At 46.0% G+C, this 21,844-nt stretch overlaps 2 protein-coding genes across 2 annotated transcripts; one reads left to right on the top strand and one right to left on the bottom strand.

Annotated features, from left to right (window-relative positions):
* Positions 1–4,590: 4,590 nt before the first annotated feature.
* On the bottom strand, positions 4,591–12,709 carry endou (endonuclease, polyU-specific). Its single transcript, XM_078798713.1, has 8 exons — positions 12,631–12,709; positions 12,280–12,402; positions 8,198–8,405; positions 7,915–8,120; positions 7,722–7,835; positions 5,082–5,188; positions 4,879–5,021; positions 4,591–4,812 (listed from the first exon to the last, which is right to left on the bottom strand). The coding sequence occupies exons 1-8, from the start codon at positions 12,686–12,688 to the stop codon at positions 4,692–4,694; spliced, it is 1,080 nt and encodes a 359-aa protein (XP_078654839.1). The 5' UTR covers positions 12,689–12,709; the 3' UTR covers positions 4,591–4,691.
* A 5,172-nt stretch (positions 12,710–17,881) lies between these two features.
* Positions 17,882–21,737, top strand: gpr84 (G protein-coupled receptor 84). Its single transcript, XM_058054390.2, has 2 exons — positions 17,882–18,158; positions 20,265–21,737. The coding sequence occupies exon 2, from the start codon at positions 20,266–20,268 to the stop codon at positions 21,436–21,438; it is 1,173 nt and encodes a 390-aa protein (XP_057910373.2). The 5' UTR covers positions 17,882–18,158; position 20,265; the 3' UTR covers positions 21,439–21,737.
* The last annotated feature ends 107 nt before the right edge of the window (positions 21,738–21,844 follow it).

The following is a 21,844-nucleotide window of genomic DNA, read 5'->3' as shown; positions in this document are numbered from 1 at the left end:
AGCCTCCAAAACAAAATGCTTCAACATGTAGCGTTACCTTTGCTAGTGTCCTGAGGCTAGGCTAGCTAGTCGCTAGCCAGCTAGTCACTGTGGTGTGGCGAGGTGTCACTATGCCAGTAAGGTAGTTCTTGGGAATAACAATGTCAATAAGAGTAATAAGAACAACGTGATTACCTGATAGACGTCGACCTGTGGCGCTTTTTGGATGTTTTTATATCTTTAGAATGCACAAAAAGACAAAGACGTGTGTGTTCAAGCCTTGGATTGTGGATAATTGGCATAGTACGTATCACGATGCCTCAAGCTCCTCCCTAGTGACGCTACCTGATGGTGCTGGTACTGTGTTGTTCGTTTGGAAGTGAAGGCTAGCTTATACATCACGCCTCACATGTGTATTGTTGAGGGTTGTGGCAATAAGCCGAATAGTTTGTCAATGTAGATTCCACACGCTGGCAAGAAAACAACAGGACAGACTGAAGGAAAAAGCAGTTAACTTAGTCAACTTAGACCCGACAACATGGCTACCAAGACTCCGTAAGATGCTCGTTTGTTCTGAGCCTTTTCCACGGAAATGGACGGAAATAGCCTTAGTTCCAATCAGCGAGTCTAAGGAAGACGTTCCACTCATGTTTTAATTGTTTAAAGTATGACAAAGTACTGTAAGTACTACAAGTTATCATCAATGTACTTGGATAGAATATGTTGATAGAGGGTTTTAGAGGGCTTGGTAGTGGAAATATCTGTGTACCAATGACAGCATGGTTAGCTAGCTCATATGAACTACTTTTCTTCTGTTATAAGGTACAGAAAAGGGAAAGACATATGTGTTCATGTTTCACATAAGGATTGGGAATGATGGACAACATTCCATCTTTAAATTGTCCATTTCATCTCCAAGTGTTTCATCCTCCTCCAAAACCTAAATCTCCACTTGGCTAGAATGACCATATATGACCATGACTTTGTTTAGTACTCCTATTATGTCACTTCCTGGAAATGAGAGTGAAGTGGTCATGTTAGCTCTGAAAAATGGATGAACGTAGAAGATAATTAGAGAGATTATTGAACATTCATTCATTCATTCATTTTCTACCGCTTATCCTCATGAGGGTCGCTGGGGTTGCTGGAGCCCATCCCAGCGAGAGGCGAGAGGCGGGGTACATCCAATCACAGGGTACATATAGACAAACAACCATTCACACTCACATTCATACCTATGGACAATTTGGAGTCGCCAATTAACCTAGCATGTTTTTGGAATGTGGGAGGAAACCGGAGTACCCGGAGAAAACCCACGCATGCACGGGGAGAACATGCAAACTCCACACAGAGATGGCCGAGGGTGGGGAAAGACAAAATAAGAAGCCAAATAGTGACCACTTCCACACAAAATAGGAGGAGAATGTTTGGAATGTGGGAGGAATCAGGAGTACCCGGAGAAAACCCACGCATGCACGGGTGGAATTGAACCCTGGTCTCCTAGCTGTGAGGTCTGCACGCTAACCACTAGACCGCCGTGCCGCCTCATTATTGAACATATTTAGAGAATATTGAACATATATTGAACACAGGTTGCTGAGTCCTATCAGGGAGTACTTAGTACTGTTAGTACTTAGTAGTCATTACTGCTTCCTGCCTGCTTTGTGCTGTCATCCCAACATTTGGGTCGCTGACTTTGTCTCGTGTGCTGATGACATCGGTGTCCTGCCTTGGGAGTAGCAGACCCCAACGCAGACTGTGGGAAGGGTCATCACGGGGGGGCTGCGTTGTGTTTGCATCCATGCTGCTCTCAAGCGCTCCTTCGTACGGACACTCCACACATGCATCACATGCTGGAAGCCACAAGAATATGGAGACAAGCTCATGAATGAACGTTGTCGTGCGTTTCATGCTCCCTCGTCAACTTTTCGATTGACCCACATCCACGCCAAACTTGAACCCCCCCTCCAGCCCGGCGCCGACCCAAGGGGGACCGGGGTGATGGTGACCATGTGTCCCCCGACTAACCATCTCATTGACAGACCCCCCCACGCCCTGGCCTCACTAAACACCCTTCACCCCTCTCTAAAGCCGCTGTTGGCCCCCCGGTGTGCGTGCTCATTGGCCGACCGCCTCCAGGCGTCCCATTTTCAGGGGGCCATTGTCTGGGCCCCTAAGCAGCTTTGTTTCTGCATGTGCAGCTGGGCTCGCCCGCGCCGCCATTAGCCGCAACACGCTACACACAGAGCGGGGTAATATAATTAGAAAACAAAAGTCAGGTGGTGCGCCAGCGCTGCCGGGGAAGCCAATTTGGGCGAGATGAGGGACACGCTGGCGGGTGGCCAGCTATAATTCGATTATGAAGTTGTGGGAATGACAAAAGACACAATTGGATCTTTTTTTCCTTCTTTTATTTGCCCCGCTGTGATTGAATGGAGTTGTGTTTGGGCTGAAAGAGGGAAGATTTACTCTTCTTATTTAGCGGAGGAAATGTGATATTCCATGAGAACGCGGCGGAGAACCGGACCGGGGGCTGCACGGGAGGCCCGCAGCAGATGAAGGACCGAGACAGACGAGGGGACAATGGGATCAGTGGCAGATCCATCTCCTGTCATGCTTTCTTTAACGCGGCTGCAAGTGTGTCCCCTGTTCCATCGGCAGACCAGGATTTATCCTGTTAGTCACCCTAGATGAGTGAAACGGGTAAAATCAACCCCCATCCCAGCTGGACGCATGCACACACAAAAAGGCCGCAGCTTCATCGACAGCTGATCTTGGCAGGTTGGGTTGCTGCCACTGTTTGCGGCGGGTCAAGCAGAACAGGATCGGTTAATGTCTTTTTGTCTCGTCGCTAAGGACTGTTTTTTGGGGCTTTGGTGGGAGACAATAAGCCATTGTGTCAAATGGATACGTGCACGTTCTCCTCCAGGCTGGGTGTCACTATTCTACCCACTCGGGTGTGGAAACGCCCATTTTGTGCCCCATTAGGCACAGTTGCATCGTGCCCCTGGAAGAGAGCAGTGCCACATTCTCATGCTGCTAGCAAATGGTCATGTATCATCCTTTTTAGGATCCGCCTCCTCGCAGGATTGGACAGGAAAAACTCAATCTGCTGTTTGACATATTGGAAATGAAATGCTGGGATGGTGAAAAGGAATCTTCCTGTGGGGAAATATGTCCCCAGTGGACCGTTCATTCATAGCGGCGTGTCCTCACCGACTTCAAGCAAGTAGGCGTGCCCAGCATAAACATGAACTGATACAGCAATGGCCAGTGTAAAGCTTGCTGGATTAGCTTACTTTAGCATAGCATGCTAGTGTGGCTGAGTGTGTTTTAGGTCATGTGACCTAGCATGTTTTGCTAGCATGCTAGTGTGGCTATGTGTGTTTTAGGTCATGTGACATAGCATATTTAGCTGGAACAAATATTGATTGGGAAATGGAGAAAGAAAAGAGTATTTTGATTGGTAAAGTTAGCTTCAAAGCCCTGGCAGATGGCTCTTGTAGCAAGACCAAAGTTGTTAGTATCTACTGTGGCTGTGTTTGACTTATCACGGATTACATGGCAATATTAAATTACATTATATTAAATTACATGCAATAAGAGGGGGCGGCACGGTGTTCGAGTGGTTAGCACGCAGACCTCACAGCTGGGAGACCAGGGTTCTCTGTGTGGCGTTTGCATGTTCTCCCTGTGCATGCGTGGGTTTTCTCCGGGTACTCCAGTTTCCTCCCACATTCCAAAAACATGCTAGGTTAATTAGCGACTCCAAATTGTCCATAGGTATGAATGTGAGTGTGAATGGTTGTTTGTCTATATGTGCCCTGTGATTGGCTGGCGACCAGTCCAGGGTGTACTCCGCCTCTCGCCTGAAGACGGCTGGGATAGGCTCCAGCACCCCCGAGACCCTTGTGAGGAAAAGCGGTAGAAAATGAATGAATGAATGAATGAACATGCAATAAGAGAGACCCAATTAACCAGTGGTTTTCACATTTTTACATCTCTCTAATTCTCTGAATTGGAGTTCCAGCTGCTAATGTGATGACCGTGGCTGAAGTCCAGTGTTCAAGGTTAGACTTAGGGGGTTAGGTTAGACTTAGGGGTTAGGTTAGACTTGGGGGTTAGGTTAGACTTCGGGGTTAGGCTAGACTTGGGGGTGTAACAATGTGGGAGTTAGCCTCCCTGACAGTTCATTTAGTTTCCTTTCATGTCTTAGTTCCTGGTTCCTGCCCTTATTTTGTATTCACTTCCTGTGTTGCTCTGTTCCGTTTTCCTTTGCTTTGCATTTCTTATCCCCCGCACCGGTTTTCCGTTTCAGTGATGTCTATTTAGTTCAGGTGTGTGCCCCTTACTTTGTCAGATCATTGTTGTTTTCTGTACATGCTCCTTGTCTTGGTCCTCATCTCTGCATCCTGGGGTCGCAAAGCCGCACCGTGACAGGGGGGTTAGGTTAGATTTAGGATTAGGTTAGATTTAGGGTTAGGTTAGACTTAGGGCTAGGTTAGATTTAGGGTTAGGTTAGACTTGGGGTTAGGTTAGATCTAGGGTTCGAATAGATTTAGGGTTAGGTTAGACTTGGGGATGAGGGTGACCACGCCACATATGTGCCAGTTCTAGTGAACTTCTTTATTGCGGCATTAGGAAGTTGGAAGGTGGTGTGTATCTCCATCACGTGTGGTAGGGCGGAGTAGACGGTCCATGGATTCATGGATTCAGGTCCTGGGTGTTGCGGGATAAGCGGTGCCGATATACTTCTTGCCGTTCCCGTAGGAGGAGTTATTCCAGGTGTACGTTTGGATGATCAGCTCCTGTCCTCCCAGACTAAGGCGACATCTAAGGCAGGAGGACACAACACTGAAAGCACTTGGAGGAGCTTCATGGGAGGCCATGGACACTCACTGTTTGCCGGGTCGGGTGATGTAACACAGGCTGTAAATGGCAAAGTCAAATTCGGGGCTGCAGCCAATGACAGCAGAGCCCACCTGCTTGAAGTAGCCGTCCCACATGAACTGCATGCCCATCACGTCTGGGTATCGTGTCCACTGATGAGGAGGAGATGACGGTGATGAAGAGCATAACAAACATCCAATGATATGTCTTACTGGCCCGTTGAAGCTATGGCTGTAATAATTCAGCTGCCCGCTTTGCTCCAGAAGATAAAACTGGATCCAGTTGTGGAAGCCGGACACCTTCCCTCCCTTGATCTCACCTGGAACACAAACAAACAAACAAACACACACACACACACACACATAGTATTGGCCTTCAATACAGTATGTCCATATCCTTCCATTCTGGGTCATCCATACATCCATATATCTATACATCCATATAATCCACGCTGCGGAGGAGCAGTCATCACATTGATGCTAGATAAATTTAAACTACGACAGAAATGTTTTTATTTTAAACATGAGACCTGTAATATTTGTTATCATGGTCATTTTTTCATGTAAATTGGGGGATCAAAAGCAGTATCGGCCACAAATATCGGCCCAAGCAAAATCAGCCATCGCTGAGGGTGATGGAAAGAAAATCGGTATCGGCATTGTCCCCAAAAAAAACATAACGGTCGATCCCTAATCCATACATCCATATATATATATCTATATATATCCATACATCTATGTATATATCCATCCATATATCCATACATCCATATTCTACCACATCCATCTTTGCTATTTTGACTTTATCCTTGTAGAATGACTGCTGATGTGTCCACTGTGGTTGTTTGTAGTTTTCTTGTGCCATGATACTTGTAGTCCTAACAAAATGTATTATTTATTATTATTATTATTTATTATTTATTATTTATTATTTATTATTTATTATTTATTATTTATTATTTATTATTTATTATTTATTATTTATTATTTATTATTTATTATTTATTATTTATTATTTATTATTTATTATTTATTATTTATTATTTATTATTTATTTTCTAAAATGGATGAACGTAGAAGATAATTAGAGAGATTATTGAACATTCATTCATTCATTTATTTTCTACCGCTTTTCCTCATGAGGGTCGCGGGGGTGCTGGAGCCTATCCCAGCTGTCTTCAGGCGTGAGGCGGGGTACACCCTGGACTGGTGGCCAGCCAATCACAGGGCACATATAGACAAACAACCATTCACACTCACATTCATACCTATGGACAATTTGGAGTCGCCAATTAACCTAGCATGTTTTGACCGAGGGTGGAATTGAACCCTGGTCTCCTAGCTGTGAGGTTTGCGCGCTAACCACTAGACCGCCGTGCCACCTATTTATTATTTATTATTTATTATTTATTATTTATTATTTATTATTTATTATTTATTATTTATTATTTATTATTTATTATTTATTATTTATTATTTATTATTTATTATTTATTATTTATTATTTATTATTTATTATTTATTATTTATTATTTATTATTTATTATTTATTATGACACGGAAGCCAGGCAACGACATTTTGTCGGCAATTTCACTGCTGTGTTATTGTTCAATGACAATAAAGAAAGTCTAAGTCTATGTCTAAAAAGAGGCCCCCATGTCGGAGGGAACGTGCTGTATTTCTTTCAACCATCATCCTGCTTTGCAAGCTAACTTGTTGCTGGCTAGATAGCCTGAAGAACCGATGAGGATATCAACCAAAGGCATTTTTATGCCAACATCTTCTGGCCGATATTATAATGACATCCCTGATGTATAGATGTATGCATAGATTTATCACATACTACAGTATTAATTGGCCCTGTACCCTGGAAAGCGCCCATGAATGATACGGGAAAAGGCCGAAATGATACTGTGTCAAAGCCCAGGGCAGTGATACTGATAAAATATAGAGTTTAACCATGTCCAGTATCAGCCCCCGTAGCTGTCCACTCAGAGCGCGCTGCTCTGGTATCGTGCCCGTGAAACAACCAATCAGAGAACAGCGCACGAGCGTGAACACACACTATAAATATTCCTAGTGCTTCTCCAGTCACCAAAAAACGCAAACTTGATTAATGGAACTTTAATTGTCAGACATTGATAAGATAAGACTGTTGATAAAATATTATTGTTGAAATATTTTTGCAATTATTGTGTTTACACTGTTTAGATATAATACATGTAATAAACTGAACATTTTCTGGAAACAAAATGGTCTTTTGATTAAATAGTACGTGATAATAAGCTCATGATTAAATAGTATTATTTAATCACGACCTTCGGTCTCGGGCTGATACTGACACTTGGGGGCATGATACCTGGCCTGGTACCAGACAAACCATGTGATAACCTATAAATATAGACATATTGATATGTAGACATATATGTAGATATATATATCTTTAGACATACATACGTATACATATATATATATGGATATATAGACTTATAGATATATAGACATCGATACGTATAGATATATAGACATATCAATATATAAAGATATAGATATATAGCCATATAGATATATAGACATATAGATCATTTCTCCAAATATAATGTCACTGTGGAGTGTCCGTGGTGTAAAGACTGGCAGACCAACGTAATATCGGTCAATGTGGCAACACGCAGCTAATGGCCTCGTTCCTCTGATAGTCTTGGTGATGCACCTGAGGTGGTTGGTGGTGACATTTTGGAACATTTTTGGTTGCAAGATTTTTCCAAAGTAAAAAGCGGACCGTGGCTCAAAAAGGTTGGAAACGATGGACTAGAGGAGACTAATGGAAGGAAGGAAAATGATTTTCTTCCAACCTGCAAAGATGTGCTCAAAGCCACTGGAGTCCATCTTGTTGTTGTTCCGTGAGTAGAGACCAAACCACATCATCTTCAGGTCGTACAGGAAGTCTTCCTCGGATGCATAGATACCTTCAAGTGGAGAGGAACATTCATTTCACTAAACATGTGTGTGTGTGTGTGTGTGTGTGTGTGTGTGTGTGTAAGAAACCTTTGGTGGAGAGGAACCCAAAGAGCTCTCGGCCCAGCTCTGTGTTGGACATGGTCTCCCTGAGGAAGCGGTCCTGCTCGGCCATCTCCTGTGGGCTGATGTTCTCCATCTGGCCGGTCATCCTGTTGTAGTTATCCAGCAGGGCCAGGAGAGCTGCATAGGTGGGCCTGGAGAACAAAGCCCCCTCATCCACGTAGCGGAAAAACCTAACAGCACAAGATGGAAGGTGAGCTGCCAGGGTGAGGGAGAAGTGGTTGGGGTGCTGAGGGGGAGGTCATCTCACGGGCGAAAAGAAAGATCTGACTGGGAGCTGCTCTGAGACCCTGAGATCAGAACCTGGGGGTCGATCAGCAACTCTGAGGCCGAAGCCCGGTTTGAGTCCAGGACGTAAAGGGCCTCTGAGACAGACTTGATCTCAGCATCCGTGACGACGGAACCGCCGCTGCCGCCTGCACACACACATACACACCTGCTCTCATGGAGACACACTCCTCAGATCCACCACTTCTCACGTGGTAGGAGAGTGAAGGTGGCTATAGGGGTTTGACTTTATGTCTAGAGGGATCTAATCATGTGGTGGACCACGTGGTGGATCTGCAGGAGGTTCTGAGTAGAGATTCAAAATGTAAGCCACGGCAAAGAAGCCATCCCTTTTCTACGCCGCTTATCCTCACGAGAGTGGTGAGTGCAGCCATCGGACACCATCTGTCAGAGAAGAAAGCACATCTCCAAAGGCCTGGTCTCCTTCAAGGTTTGGAATGAGCAGGAGAGCACCAAACATGGGACATTGAAAGGTGGAAGAAAGTTTTCTTCTCCCTGGATGGTCCTGATGGCTTCCAAGGAGACCCCACCTTAGATGTTTTCCACCATCATCATATTTCAATGGAACAGTGGAGTTTCAGGAGGTGAGGGGGCTGTCTTCCCCTCATCTAGAAGGAGAAGATTTGGGGATGCATTTACAAAAATGGACAGTGAAGCCATCTTCAGCTTCTATGCAATGAATTGCTTTTTTCTCTCCCTCCCGTGTTGAATCTCTACTTAGAACCTTCTTCAGATCCAACAAGGGCCAGATGTTCATTCTTCACATTGGCCCCTGCTCTTCACGTGCTCATGAGACAGATGAATAACAAAGGCCGACTTATCTAACCCGACGCCGCCCCCTGCTGGTCATGTGGTGTAACTGCAGTCACCAAGCTGGTGTTTTGGTCATCACAGATGCGAGGATTTCATTGGACATGGCGTCTGCTGGGTTGAACTTTGTGGGCTATTTTTAGATTCTGTTCGTCATTTATGGCAGTTTATCGCTACCCCACCCCAAAGCAGGATTCAATATTAATAGGTGGAATAGAAACCCTCTTTACAATCTTCATTCATTCATTCATTTTCTACCGGTTTTTCTCACCAGGGTAGCTGGAGCCTATCCCAGCTGTCTTCGGGCGAGAGGCGGGGTACACCCTGGACTGGTCGGCGACCAATGACAGGGCACATATAGACAAACAACCATTCACACTCACATTCATACCTATGGACAATTTGGAGTCGCTAATTAACCTAGCATGTTTTTGGAATGTGGGAGGAAACCGGAGTACCCGGAGAGGGAGAACATGCAAACTCCACACAGAGATGGCCGAGGGTGGAATTGAACCCCGGTCTTGTGAGGTCTGTGAGGTCTGCACGCTAACCACTAGACCGCCGTGCCGCCCCTCTTTACAATCTTAATATACTTTAACATTAGAGCCCTAGGCATCAAGTAACACCCCTATAGCCACCTTTACTCTCCTACTCCTCAGGTAATAATGAGAGACAATAAGACATAGTAGACATAAATAAGACAACATACTAGACTTACATATTTTCTGGACAGCGTACTTCCTTTGTCTTTAAACAGCTTTACACTGGTATTAGCTCATATAGCAGACACAATCAGAGCACATCAGCCATGGAAGAAAGGCCCTGCTGGAGCAGTTGTTTCTTATGGCAGTGATTGTCAACCACTGTGTATGCCATCAGGGATTATCTAATATCAGTTGTTTTTTTTATTAACATTTATTCATCATTTTCTGAAAATATTATATCATTGTCGAGTGTCTGTTGTGTAAAGACTAGTGGAGCAATGTAATATTCGTCCGTGCGGCAACACGAAACCGATGTGCCTCTTTCCGACGATTGACTTGGTGATTGATGCATGTGGGGTGGTTAGTTGGGCTGGAGCGACGCATTGACGTCATCGATGACGCAAAAATACATCGACGCAAGAACGTTGATGCGTTGTAACTCAGAATCAAAAAATGGTGCCTCATGTATCGAGTCGCAGCAAGTCTGGGGAGAAGAAAAGATCTCGCAATAGGATGTCAAAAGTATGAGAGTACTGTACAGCAAAAGGTAACGATTGGGTGGTCTGGGATTCTATTTGGATTTAACTTAACTTATTTCAATCATTTGGCCACTTTTCTGTTGGACAATACTTCATTGTCACCAAGAAGAAGTACTACTTGCCTAAATATACAGACTTCTTACATGATACATACTTCAAACATTCACATGGTTTGTTGGTATCAGGCCCAGTATCATGCCCCCAAGTGTAAGTATCACTTGAGTGAGTGCCAGTATAAATATATACTATAAAATATACTATAAATATATACCACTAATCCCTAAATATACTAATCCCTAAGTATCCAACCACTAATCAATCATCAATTTGGGGCATTTTTTTTCCACAAAATCCTCTCTGAAGCTGAGTGGTAGCGAGAGGACGTTTGCTTTCACTCGATTATCCTTCCTGCCAGCGGCCCCCATGGGACCACCGGGCGGGTCTTTGACACTCGATCTAAAAAAGACAAAGCAGACTTTGCTTTCAGGGGAGGGCGACAGATAGACGGCCACATCCAGGAGTTCACCATCCCACCCGAGCGTGTGAAACAGTGTGAACGCACCCTAAGCGCAGCTCGTCGGCTGTGTCAGGATTGCTATGATATGCTGTGATGTACCGAGTCCTCTATGGAACGTTTGCCTTGGAGGTCATGTGAAGAGCAGCAGGTGTTCCAGAGAGATAGCATCATAGACGTGTGTGTGGTAGACGTGTGTATAATAGACGTGTGTGTCGTCACTGCACCGCCACAGCAAGTCAGGTTCAGCACTGGGCTTCATTTTTACACCGGATGTCCTTCCCAACACGACCCCTGACATTTGTACAGGTTTGGGGCCAACCCTGGACATCTCCAATGGGGGAGTGTTGGGAATCCAACCCTCAAAGCAGCAGCATGTGAACATAAACATGACATTGTACATCACCGTTAAGATTAGACATGCTTATCGTATTTGCCCACAGATAAGTGTAGTGTGTACACACCTGGAGGTAGGAAGTATTACATTGATGGGTCCTAATGAAATACCTGACATGATGACTACCAGGGGGACCAGAGCAGCAAGGTGCACTGTATTCGGGCACACGCTGCGAAGAACCAACTCATATCCACTCACCATCCATCCAACCATCCATCCATCCAACCAACCATCCATTCATCCATCCATCCATCCATCAAACCAACCATTCATCCATCTATTCATCCATCCATCCACCCAACCATCCATCCATCCATCCAACCATCCATCCATCCAACCAACCATCCATCAAACCATCCATCAAACCATCCATCAAACCAACCATCCATCCATCTATCCATCCATCCATCCATCCATCCATCCACCCAACCATCCATCAAACAACCATCCATCCATCTATCCATCCATCCAACCATCCATCCATCCATCCATCCAACCATCCATCCATCCATCCATCCAACCAATCATCCATCCATCCATCCATCCATCAAACCAACCATCCATCCATCTATCCATCCATCCATCGATCCACCCAACCATTCATCCATCCATCCATCTAACCAACCATCCATCCATCCATCAAACCAACCATCCATTCATCTATCCATCCATCCATCCATCCACCCAACCATTCATCCATCCATCCATCCAACCATCCACCCATCCACCCATCCATACATTCATCCATGCATCCATGCATCCATGCATCCATGCATCTATCCATCTATCCATCTATCCGACACTTTCTATGCCTTATTCTAACAAGTGTGGCTGGGATGGAGAAAAGCCACACACACAGGGAGAACATGCAAACTCTACACAGAGATCCAGGAGGAGAATCAACCCAGGTCTTCCTGTGTGGCCTACATACTAACGAATTTCACCGGGAAGGCCAAGAGTCCCCAAGCAGGAGACATCAAAGGCAGAAGATAGTTTTCAAGCTTCTTCTCCTCGGCAAAATGGCGAGTCGTGAGTGGAGGCGCACAGCGAGGAATGCACGTACCTTTGTGGCACACTCACCCTGACATAGCTGAGTGTAGTCCGAGCAGCAGTCGCCGTAGCGCTGACAGGACGGGTTGCACTGACAGGAATAACCAGCGTCTGTTCCAAAACCACAGCGACCCTCACAGGAGTCCAAGGAGTCTAGAAGCCAACACAACACATGTTTCCTTCCGTCCCACTGGTACCACTTGGTACACATACAGTATATATATATATATATATATATATATATATATATATATATATATATATGTATATATGTATATATATAGTATGTATCCATCCAACCAACCAACCATCCATCCATCAGTCTATCAACCAATACATACTATCTGGATGTACTTTCTTTCCCAATACAGGGAATCTTACCCGGGTGTACGGGACACAGCAAAGTGGCCCAAAGTGCGAGGACAGCAAAGACCTTCATCCTGGCGAGACGGCAGCAAAGTGACCTGACGGCACTCATGGTCTCTCTTTTAGAATGTCCAGCCCCTCAGCCGGCCGCACACAGGCCAACACCTCACTCTCATGCTCTGCAGCGTTTCCTGCATGACAAATCATCACCACATGAGGGCCTCGTCCTCCCAAGACGTCCACATGAGAGCCTCATCTTCTCAAGACGTCCCGTGAGGGCCTCGTCTTCCCAAGACGTCCACATGAGGTCCTCATCTTCCCGAGACGTCTATGAGGGCCTCATCTTCCCAAGACGTCCATGAGGTCCTCATCTTCTCAAAACGTCCATGATGGCCTCATCTTCCCAAGACGTCCATGAGGGCCTCGTCTTCCCAAGACGTCCATGAGGGCCTCGTCTTCCCTAGACGTCCATGAGGGCCTCGTCTTCCCAAGACGTCCACATGAGGTCCTCATCTTCCCGAGACATCCACATGAGGGCCTCATCTTCCCAAGACTCTATGAGGGCCTCATCTTCCCAAGACGTCCATGAGGTCCTCATCTTCTCAAAACGTCCATGAGGGCCTCATCTTCCCAAGACGTCCATGAGGGCCTCGTCTTCCCAAGACGTCCATGAGGGCCTTGTCTTTCCAAGACATCCATGAGGGCCTCGTCTTCCCAAGACGTCCACATGAGGGCCTCATCTTCCCAAGACGTCTATGAGGGCCTCACCTTCCCAAGACGTCCATGAGGTTCTCATCTTCTCAAGACGTCCACATGAGGGCCTTGTCTTCCCAAGACGTCCACATGAGGGCCTCGTCTTCCCAAGATGAGCTAAGTTTCTCTGCAAGCCAATTTTCCACAAATGAGTTCAGGGTGGCTAGCTTTGTTAGCATTGTCTGTGGCTAGCTCTGTTAGCATTGTCTGTGGCTAGCTTTGTTAGCATTGTCTGTGGCTAGCTTTGTTAGGATTGTCTTTGGCTAGCTTTGTCTGTGGCTACCTTTGTTAGCATTGTCTTTGGCTAGCTTTATCAGCATTGTCTGTGGCTAGCTTTGTTAGCACTGGCTGTTGCTAGCATTGTTAGCATTGTCTGTGGCTAGTTTTGTTAGCATTGTCTTTGGCTAGCTTTGTTAGCATTGTCTGTGGCTATTGTTAGCATTGTCTGTGATTAGCTTTGTTAGGATTGTCTTTGACTAGCTTTGTCTGTGGCTAGCTTTGTTAGCATTGTCTTTGGCTAGCTTTGTTAGCATTGTCTGTGGCTAGCTCTGTTAGCACTGGCTGTTGCTAGCATTGTTAGCATTGTCTGTGGCTAGTTTTGTTAGCATTGTCCGTGGCTAGCTTTGTTAGCATTGTCTTGGCTAGCTTTGTTAGCATTGTCTGTGGCTAGCTTTGTTAGGATTGTCTGTGGCTCACTTTGCTAGCATTGTCTGTGGCTAGCTTTGTTAGCATTAGCTGAAGTAGTGCTACATGTGTTGGCTCGCAGCCGGCTGTCATGACGGACACCAACTTTTTGGCTAATCTGTCCTGTGTGAACGTCCACACCTGCTTGGCACACTGACGCTGCGGGAACCTGGTGACCCTCTCCGGGGGCACGTGCACCCTCACTAACCCTCCATATCAGCATCATGAAAGCCCCTCCTACATTCCAGCCACTCAATATCCGTCAGCACATTACGTTAAAAAAACAGGCAACTTCCTGTCTCGCTGCCCCTTCTTCACAGCCACAACATTAGGTACACCTGCCCGATGTCTCCAGCGCCAAAGCAAAAGCCTTTTGTGTTTGTCTCATCATGTCAGTCCTAGAAAGCATACATCAATATTGAATCCACGTCTCTTCCTCCCGTCCTGTGGCCGTACTTAAAGGTTATCACATGGTTTGTCTGGTATCAGGCCTTCGGTCTCGGGCTGATACTGACACTTGGGGGCATGATACTGGGCCTGATACCAGACAAACCATGTGATGATCTTATTATCACATACAATTTAATCATGAGCTTATTATCACGTACTATTTAATCAAAAGACCATTTTGTTTCCAGAAAATGTTCAGTTTATTACATGTATTATATCTAAACAGTGTAAACACAATAATTGCAAAAATATTTCAACAATAATATTTTATCAACAGTCTTATCTTATCAATGTCTGACAATTAAAGTTCCATTAATCAAGTTTGGGTTTTTTATAGGAATATTTATAGTTAAAGTGACATTTCCTGTCACATGCGCGGAGTTTAGAAAGTTAAGCCCAGGAGCCCACTTCATGACCTGGGAGTTCTGGGAGCGCTGTTCTCTGATTGGTTGTTTCACGGGCACGATACCAGAGCAGCGCGCTCTGAGTGGACAGCTACGGGGGCTGATACTGGACATGGTTAAACTCTATATTTTATCAGTATCACTGCCCTGGGCTTTGACACAGTATCATTTCGGCATTTTCCCGTATCATTCATGGGCGCTTTCTAGGGTACAGGGCCAATTAATACTGTAGTATGTGATAATCCACCTTAGCTAGCACATCAACTAGTAGTAGTAGCAGGTTCAAAGATTTGCGCCCAGGTTGGACACATTTCCACTCACTGGCATCATTCATCATCACTATCATCTTTACAGTCATTTCCTTGTATATCCGAGGGGCCCAAGGCGACAGGATAGCTCTTCCTCTCTGCGGCTTAATAGATGCTCAGATTGGACCATTCATCGCTGGAGTCCCAGACGTTGGGATGAAAATGGGTTTGCTAGAGGATGCACATGACCAAGCCGACCGGAAGCACATGGGAAAAATGGCTTAGCATGTTCCACTGCTCAAAGGTCAAGGCAGAATATCAACCAGGCCTGGCTGATCATGCTGTCCTATGGCTAGAGTACTTAGTGAGGAACCCACGGCTAGAGTACTTAGTGGGGAACCCATGGCTAGAGTACTTAGTGAGGAACCCACGGCTAGAGTACTTAGTGAGGAACCCACGGCTAGAGTACTTAGTGAGGAACCCACGGCTAGAGTACATAGCGAGGAACCCACGGCTAGAGTACTTACTGAGGAACCCATGGCTAGAGTACTTAGTGAGGAACCCACGGCTAGAGTACTTAGTGAGGAACCCACGGCTAAAGTACTGAGTGAGGAACCCATGGCTAGAGTACTTAGTGAGGAACCCACGGCTAGAGTACTGAGTGAGGAACCCACGGCTAGAGTACTTACTGAGGAACCCAAGGCTAGAGTACTTACTGAGGAACCCACGGCTAGAGTACTTAGTGAGGAACCCCTCGGCTAGAGTACTGAGTGAGGAACCCACGGCTAGAGTACATAGTGAGGAACCCACGGCTAGAGTACTTAGTGAGGAACCCAAGGCTAGAGTACGTAGCGAGGAACCCAAGGTTAGAGTTCTTAGCGAGGAACCCACGGCTAGAGTACTTAGTGAGGAACCCACGGCTAGAGTACTTAGTGAGGAAGCCAAGGTTAGAGTAAGTAGCGAGGAACCCAAGGCTAGAGTTCTTAGCGAGGAACCCACGGCTAGAGTACTTACTGAGGAACCCACGGCTAGAGTACTTAGTGAGGAACCCACGGCTAGAGTACTGAGTGAGGAACCCAAGGCTAGAGTACTTAGTGAGGAACCCATGGCTAGAGTACTTAGTGAGGAACCCACGGCCAGAGTACGTAGTGAGGAACCCAAGGCTAGAGTTCTTACCGAGGAACCCACGGCGAGAGTACTTAGTGAGGAACCCAAGGCTAGAGTACTTAGTGAGGAACCCAAGGCCAGAGTATGTAGCGAGGAACCTAAGGCTAGAGTTCTTAGCGAGGAACCCATGGCTAGAGTACTTAGTGAGGAACCCACGGCTAGAGTACATAGTGAGGAACCCACGGCTAAAGTACTGAGTGAGGAACCCATGGCTAGAGTACTTAGTGAGGAACCCACGGCTAGAGTACTGAGTGAGGAACCCACGGCTAGAGTACTTACTGAGGAACCCAAGGCTAGAGTACATAGTGAGGAACCCACGGCTAGAATTCTTAGCGAGGAACCCACGGCTAGAGTACATATTGAGGAACCCACGGCTAGAGTACTTAGTGGGGAACCCACGGCTAGAGTACTTAGTGAGGAACCCACGGCTAGAGTACTTAGTGAGGAACCCACGGCTAGAGTACTTAGTGAGGAACCCATGGCTAGAGTACTTACTCTATTTACTCGAGTCGTAGTCGGGAATCAGGAAGTCCAACAACTGGTGTTTGCCTCGTTAGGAATTGTAAACAAATGTAGCTTTTCCTTACACGAGACATTGCTAGCAACGCAAACAGAAGAACAGAGGGGTGGGGGGAGGGCAGAGTGTGTATCTGGCTTACAGCCATGCCCGCATAAGGAAATCTGCTCCCCTGTGACATCACAAAGGAACAGTTTAACAACGCCCTCTGCAATCAAGCGTTTTGAGCCATCCTAAACTTCTTTCAAGGCTCACTTCCAAATGCCCAAACCTCTTCATCAGAAACTTTGGCCTGGTTTAACACCATCCAACATTCTAACTACATTTATAGGTCAGAAAGGTGGAAATGGCATGGTAGAAAATAGGGATTGACCGATATGTTTTTTTTGGGGCCGATACCAATTTTTTTCCATCGCCCGATTTTGCTTGGGTCGATATTTGTGGCCGATACTGCTTTTGATCCCCCAATTTACATGAAAAAATGACCATAATAACAAATATTACAGGTCTCATGTTTAAACAAATATTCATTGAAATATCACCAGACTTAAACTGTTATGCCTAGCGATCACCCAGTGAATTGTGATGGGCTTAGTAAAGTGTTAAAAGTAAGCTAACTCTATTACTTGTGAAAACGCGCTCTTGATGTGATTCAACAGTGGGAGCGGGGTACCGCGACTACATGTGTTGCAAGGTCCTCTGCCGCTGGGGCAGCTTTGTGTTGCCCCGACTGTTGCCTGACTGTAAATCATGCGGTGGAAAAATACATCGGCGAACCCACGCGCGTATCGGCCGATACCGATACAAGGACAAAACGCAAATATCGGCCGGCCGATATATCAGTGGATCCTTAGTAGAAAACAACTGAGAAGCAGCGCCTGAGCACTAGCTGTGTCTGCTTCATGGTGCCATTGTTGTCATCCTTCTATGCTCTCCCTCTGCATCTGTGGTCCAGTACTACTTCATCTGTAGCCAAACTAAACCAGTCGGTTTTTGGTCCAAGAAGCTACTGACTTGTTCAAGACTTTGTGAGCCAGGGTGTGGGGGCTTGCATCATATCTGCTTCCTCTGCGTCCACAAATAAGGACATAATAAACATGTCCTAGCAAAGAGTCATCAGTTAGTCTCATGTGGAAGCCAGAAGCACATACATATGCAACATCTCCGCCTTCCTGATATGGAAACCCCCTTCAAACAGTGACATGTTGGCCAATAGCAAGGTACAACACGCACATACACTCCAGCGCTGACAGGAAGCTAGACGCAGACAGAAGGAGTTCTGGACTTTTCAGACAACTGGCAAGCATCACTGGCTTTGGGGTAAGGGATGATATCGTATATATTGGTCTGTGGTGAACCTGGAAGCAGCTCGTAAACCCGACTGTCAGCACCTGACAGAAACATGCAGCATTGTTGGCTTCCTGGATGGAGAGCAAGACAGGCAGTCACCTTTATGTTGGCATACTGGACTTGTGTTAGACATTAAAGCACGCTATTGATAATCAAGTTATTATTTCTATGTCCGACATGAGGGCGGCACGGCGGACGAGTGGTTAGTGCGCAGACCAGGGTTCAATTCCACCCTCGGCCATCTCTGTGTGGAGTTTGCATGTTCTCCCCGTGCATGCGTGGGTTTTCTCCGGGTACTCCGGTTTCCTCCCACATTCCAAAAACATGCTAGGTTAATTGGTGACTCCAAATTGTCCATAGGTATGAATGTGAGTGTGAATGGTTGTTTGTCTATATGTGCCCTGTGATTGGCTGGCCACCAGTCCAGGGTGTACCCCGCCTCTCGCCCGAAGACAGCTGGGATAGGTTCCAGCATCCCGCGACCCTCGTGAGGAAAAAGCGGTAGAAAATGAATGAATGAATTAATGTCCGACATGATTCGTCCCTTACATCACGGACAGCTACAGTGTACAGCCTAGCTTCCCAATTATGTGAATTAAAAAGTAAAAATCGTTTTAATATTTCTAATGATGACATAACATGTTGTTGAGGACAACCAAAGAGCATAAAGATCACAGTTCACCACATCTACCACAGCTTGTCAACATTTAATATCATGCAATAGAATAACGATTCACAGTATCAATAAGCCCAACCAACCTCTAAAACCCCACTTAGCTGCCTATTTCGATCTCTTTTTATATCTTTAGAAGGTACATAAGAGACATAAAGATGGTGGATGATGGGCTCAGTTCCACAAAAGTACACGTTTGCTCCAAGAAGGCAGCAGTACATTGAAGTTAAACTCTCCATCCAAAAAGAGAAGCAGAGGAAAGCAAGTGAAACTGCAGCTCATTTAGCAATAGGTCTTGCTAACAGGAAGTCAAGTCATTCTAACAGGAAATGCTATTTTTAGGTCAGCAAAATAAATAGACCATGTTTATAGTTCAATCATTCATTTTCTACCGCTTTTTCCTCAAGAGGGTCGCGGGGGTGCTGGAGCCTATCACAGCTGTCTTCGGGCGAGAGGCGGGGTACACCCTGGACTGGTCGCCAGCCAATCACAGGGCACATATAGACAAACAACCATTCACACTCACATTCATACTTATGGACAATTTGGAGTCGCCAATTAACCTAGCATGTTTGAAAACTAGTTTATGACTTTTCTAAATATGAGGTCTAACATGATTAGAAAACCGTAGACATGAATGAACATACGTATATTCACCTTTACACTCCTATTATTGTGTTTACATCACATTGCACAGACTACAGGACCACTTCAGGGACATCAAAATAAAGACGATATCTTTCTCAAAGAATTACAGAAAATCTGAAAATGTCTCTATTTCTGAACCTCCGCCACCAAAGAGCTCTTGCTCATGTTTTTCAGAGCAGGACCGTCCATGCAGTTAGAAAATTTCCTAGGGAAAATTCGGGCCTTGCAGACGCCGCACGGAAGTGTCGTGTTTGCAAAAGAGACTACTTTGGCCTGGCGGATGTGAGCTTGATGCCCCCACCCTGCTGCCATAGTAAACCACAATACAGCCACCATTCATGAATGGATTATTTTTTAAGTGAGGGAGCAACATTTGAAGAATTTGAAATGAGGGGGATTTGTTGGTCTTTGTCCTGTGACAAGACAAAGGCTGATCTGTATTGACTGATCTGTATTGACTGATCTGTATTGGCTGATCTGTATTGGCTGATCTGTATTGACTGATCTGTATTGGCTGATCCTATTGGTTGATCTGTATTGGTTGATCTGTATTGGTTGATCTGTATTGGTTGATCTGTATTGGTTGATCTGTATTGGCTGATCTGTATTGGTTGATCTGTATTGGCTGATCCTATTGGTTGATCTGTATTGGCTGATCTGTATTGGCTGATCTGTATTGGTTGATCTGTATTGGCTGATCCTATTGGTTGATCTGTATTGGTTGATCTGTATTGGCTGAGCTTTTCTTTTGCCAGAATGCTGCTGAACCTCACCAACCAGACAGAAACGGAGGATGGCTTCTCCTGCTTCAGTCCTTCGGTAGAAGCGTACCGCTACTTCGCCGTGCTGTGGGGATGTTCCGTCACCATTACCGGCACGGTGGGAAACCTGATGACCATTCTAGCGTTTGTCTCAGACTCCAAACTGAGGACCCGCTTCAATGTGCTCATTGTCCACCTGGCCGTGGCCGACCTCCTGTACTGCACCGTACTGCAGCCCATCTCTGTCGACTCCTATCTTCACCTCCGATGGTGCAGCGGCAAGATCTGGTGCAGAGCCTTCGGCCTGCTCCTCTTCCTCTCCAACTCTGTCTCCATCATCACGCTCTGCTTGGTTGCCATCAGTCGATACCTACTGGTGGACAAGAGGGCCCTATTTGACCGTGTGTTCTCAAACCATGGACTGGTTTTCCTACTAATGGCGACGTGGGCGCTCGGCCTGTCCAGCTTCCTCCCACTCTGGTCCGTTTACGTGTTTGTGCCTCAGGTGTGCACATGCAGCTTCCATCGAATCAGGGGCCGTCCCTACACCACCGTTCTGCTCTTTTCCTACTTCTTTGTGGGACTGGGCTGCGTCGGCACCTTCTATGTCCTCATTTACCAACGCATCAGGGTTGCATCCAAGGCCCTGCTCCGCTACAGGCTCAGTCGGCGCTCTTCCAAGAGGAAAGCCCCTTCGGAACCAGAGATGGACCCCAGCAGCGTGGAGAGCAATGTGCCCACTTGCAGCAGCGAGCTCAGCACATATGTTGACAATTCAGTCCAAAAACCGCAGCAAAGAGACGCAAACCAGCTGACAACAAGCGAGCCCAATCCTGATGTTGTCAGTAAGCCCCCTTCGAGCCCACCTGTGCCCCCTACAGCAGACTCAGGAGAGGATTCAGAATTTAAGCGTGTGACTCGCATGTGTTTTGCAGTTTTCCTGTGTTTCGTCTTTTGCTTTGTCCCCTTCCTGATACTCAACATTGTGGATAAACAGGGCCGTGCCCCACAGATGCTGCATATGTTGTGTGCAAACCTCACCTGGCTCAACAGCTGTATCAACCCCATCCTCTACGCTGTCATGAATCGACAATTTCGGAAGGCCTACCATGTGCTGCTCACCAAGGCGGCCTCGCCCTTCACATGCCTCTGGATCCAAAGCTTGTAGTTCACCTGCCTGGTTGATACAATACCATGCTGATCTTCTAAGTCTCCCCACACAGTTTTTATGACAGGCTTTTGTTAAACCACACTTCCCTCCCGGCCTGACTGCTGCGTTCTGAGTGGGAAATCCCTCCCGTGTGAGGGTGAAACCTCTGAGTGAGGGGAACTTCCAGATCCGCACTAGCAGATCCTCTACTTTAGAGCTGGTTACTCTCGGCCAGGACCTGGGATCATTTACTATCAATCACAAGGTCCTGGAAAGACCATCACTGCCAACACTTTGGTACCACAGAAGACTCCGAAGAAAAGGTTAGCCATAATAAACGGTAAATGATCAAGAGGATAATGACTGTCATAATGAATGTCAATTGTTCTCATGTCAATGAATTGTCCCATTTTAAATTCATAAA

Source organism: Doryrhamphus excisus, linkage group LG18 (genome assembly GCF_037039965.1).
Source record: "Doryrhamphus excisus strain RoL-2023G ecotype Guam linkage group LG18, RoL_Dexc_Guam_v1.1, whole genome shotgun sequence".
Classification (NCBI taxonomy): Eukaryota; Metazoa; Chordata; class Actinopteri; order Syngnathiformes; family Syngnathidae; genus Doryrhamphus; species Doryrhamphus excisus.
The sequence above is the reverse complement of the archived record's forward strand: the minus strand, read 5'-3'. Positions and strand labels throughout refer to the sequence as shown.

What these genes read in the sequence shown, in the direction of transcription:
- endou (XM_078798713.1), bottom strand. Translation starts at nt 12,688, where the DNA reads ATGAAGGTCTTTGCTGTCCTCGCACTTTGGGCCACTTTGCTGTGTCCC. An exon ending in GCTGTGTCCCGTACACCCGG is followed by an intron (nt 12,403 to 12,630) that starts GTAAGATTCCCT and finishes GTTGGCTTCTAG; the next exon opens with ACTCCTTGGACTCCTGTGAG. An exon ending in ATCACCCGACCCGGCAAACA is followed by an intron (nt 4,813 to 4,878) that starts GTGAGTGTCCAT and finishes CTCCTGCCTTAG; the next exon opens with ATGTCGCCTTAGTCTGGGAG.
- gpr84 (XM_058054390.2), top strand. Translation starts at nt 20,266, where the DNA reads ATGCTGCTGAACCTCACCAACCAGACAGAAACGGAGGATGGCTTCTCC.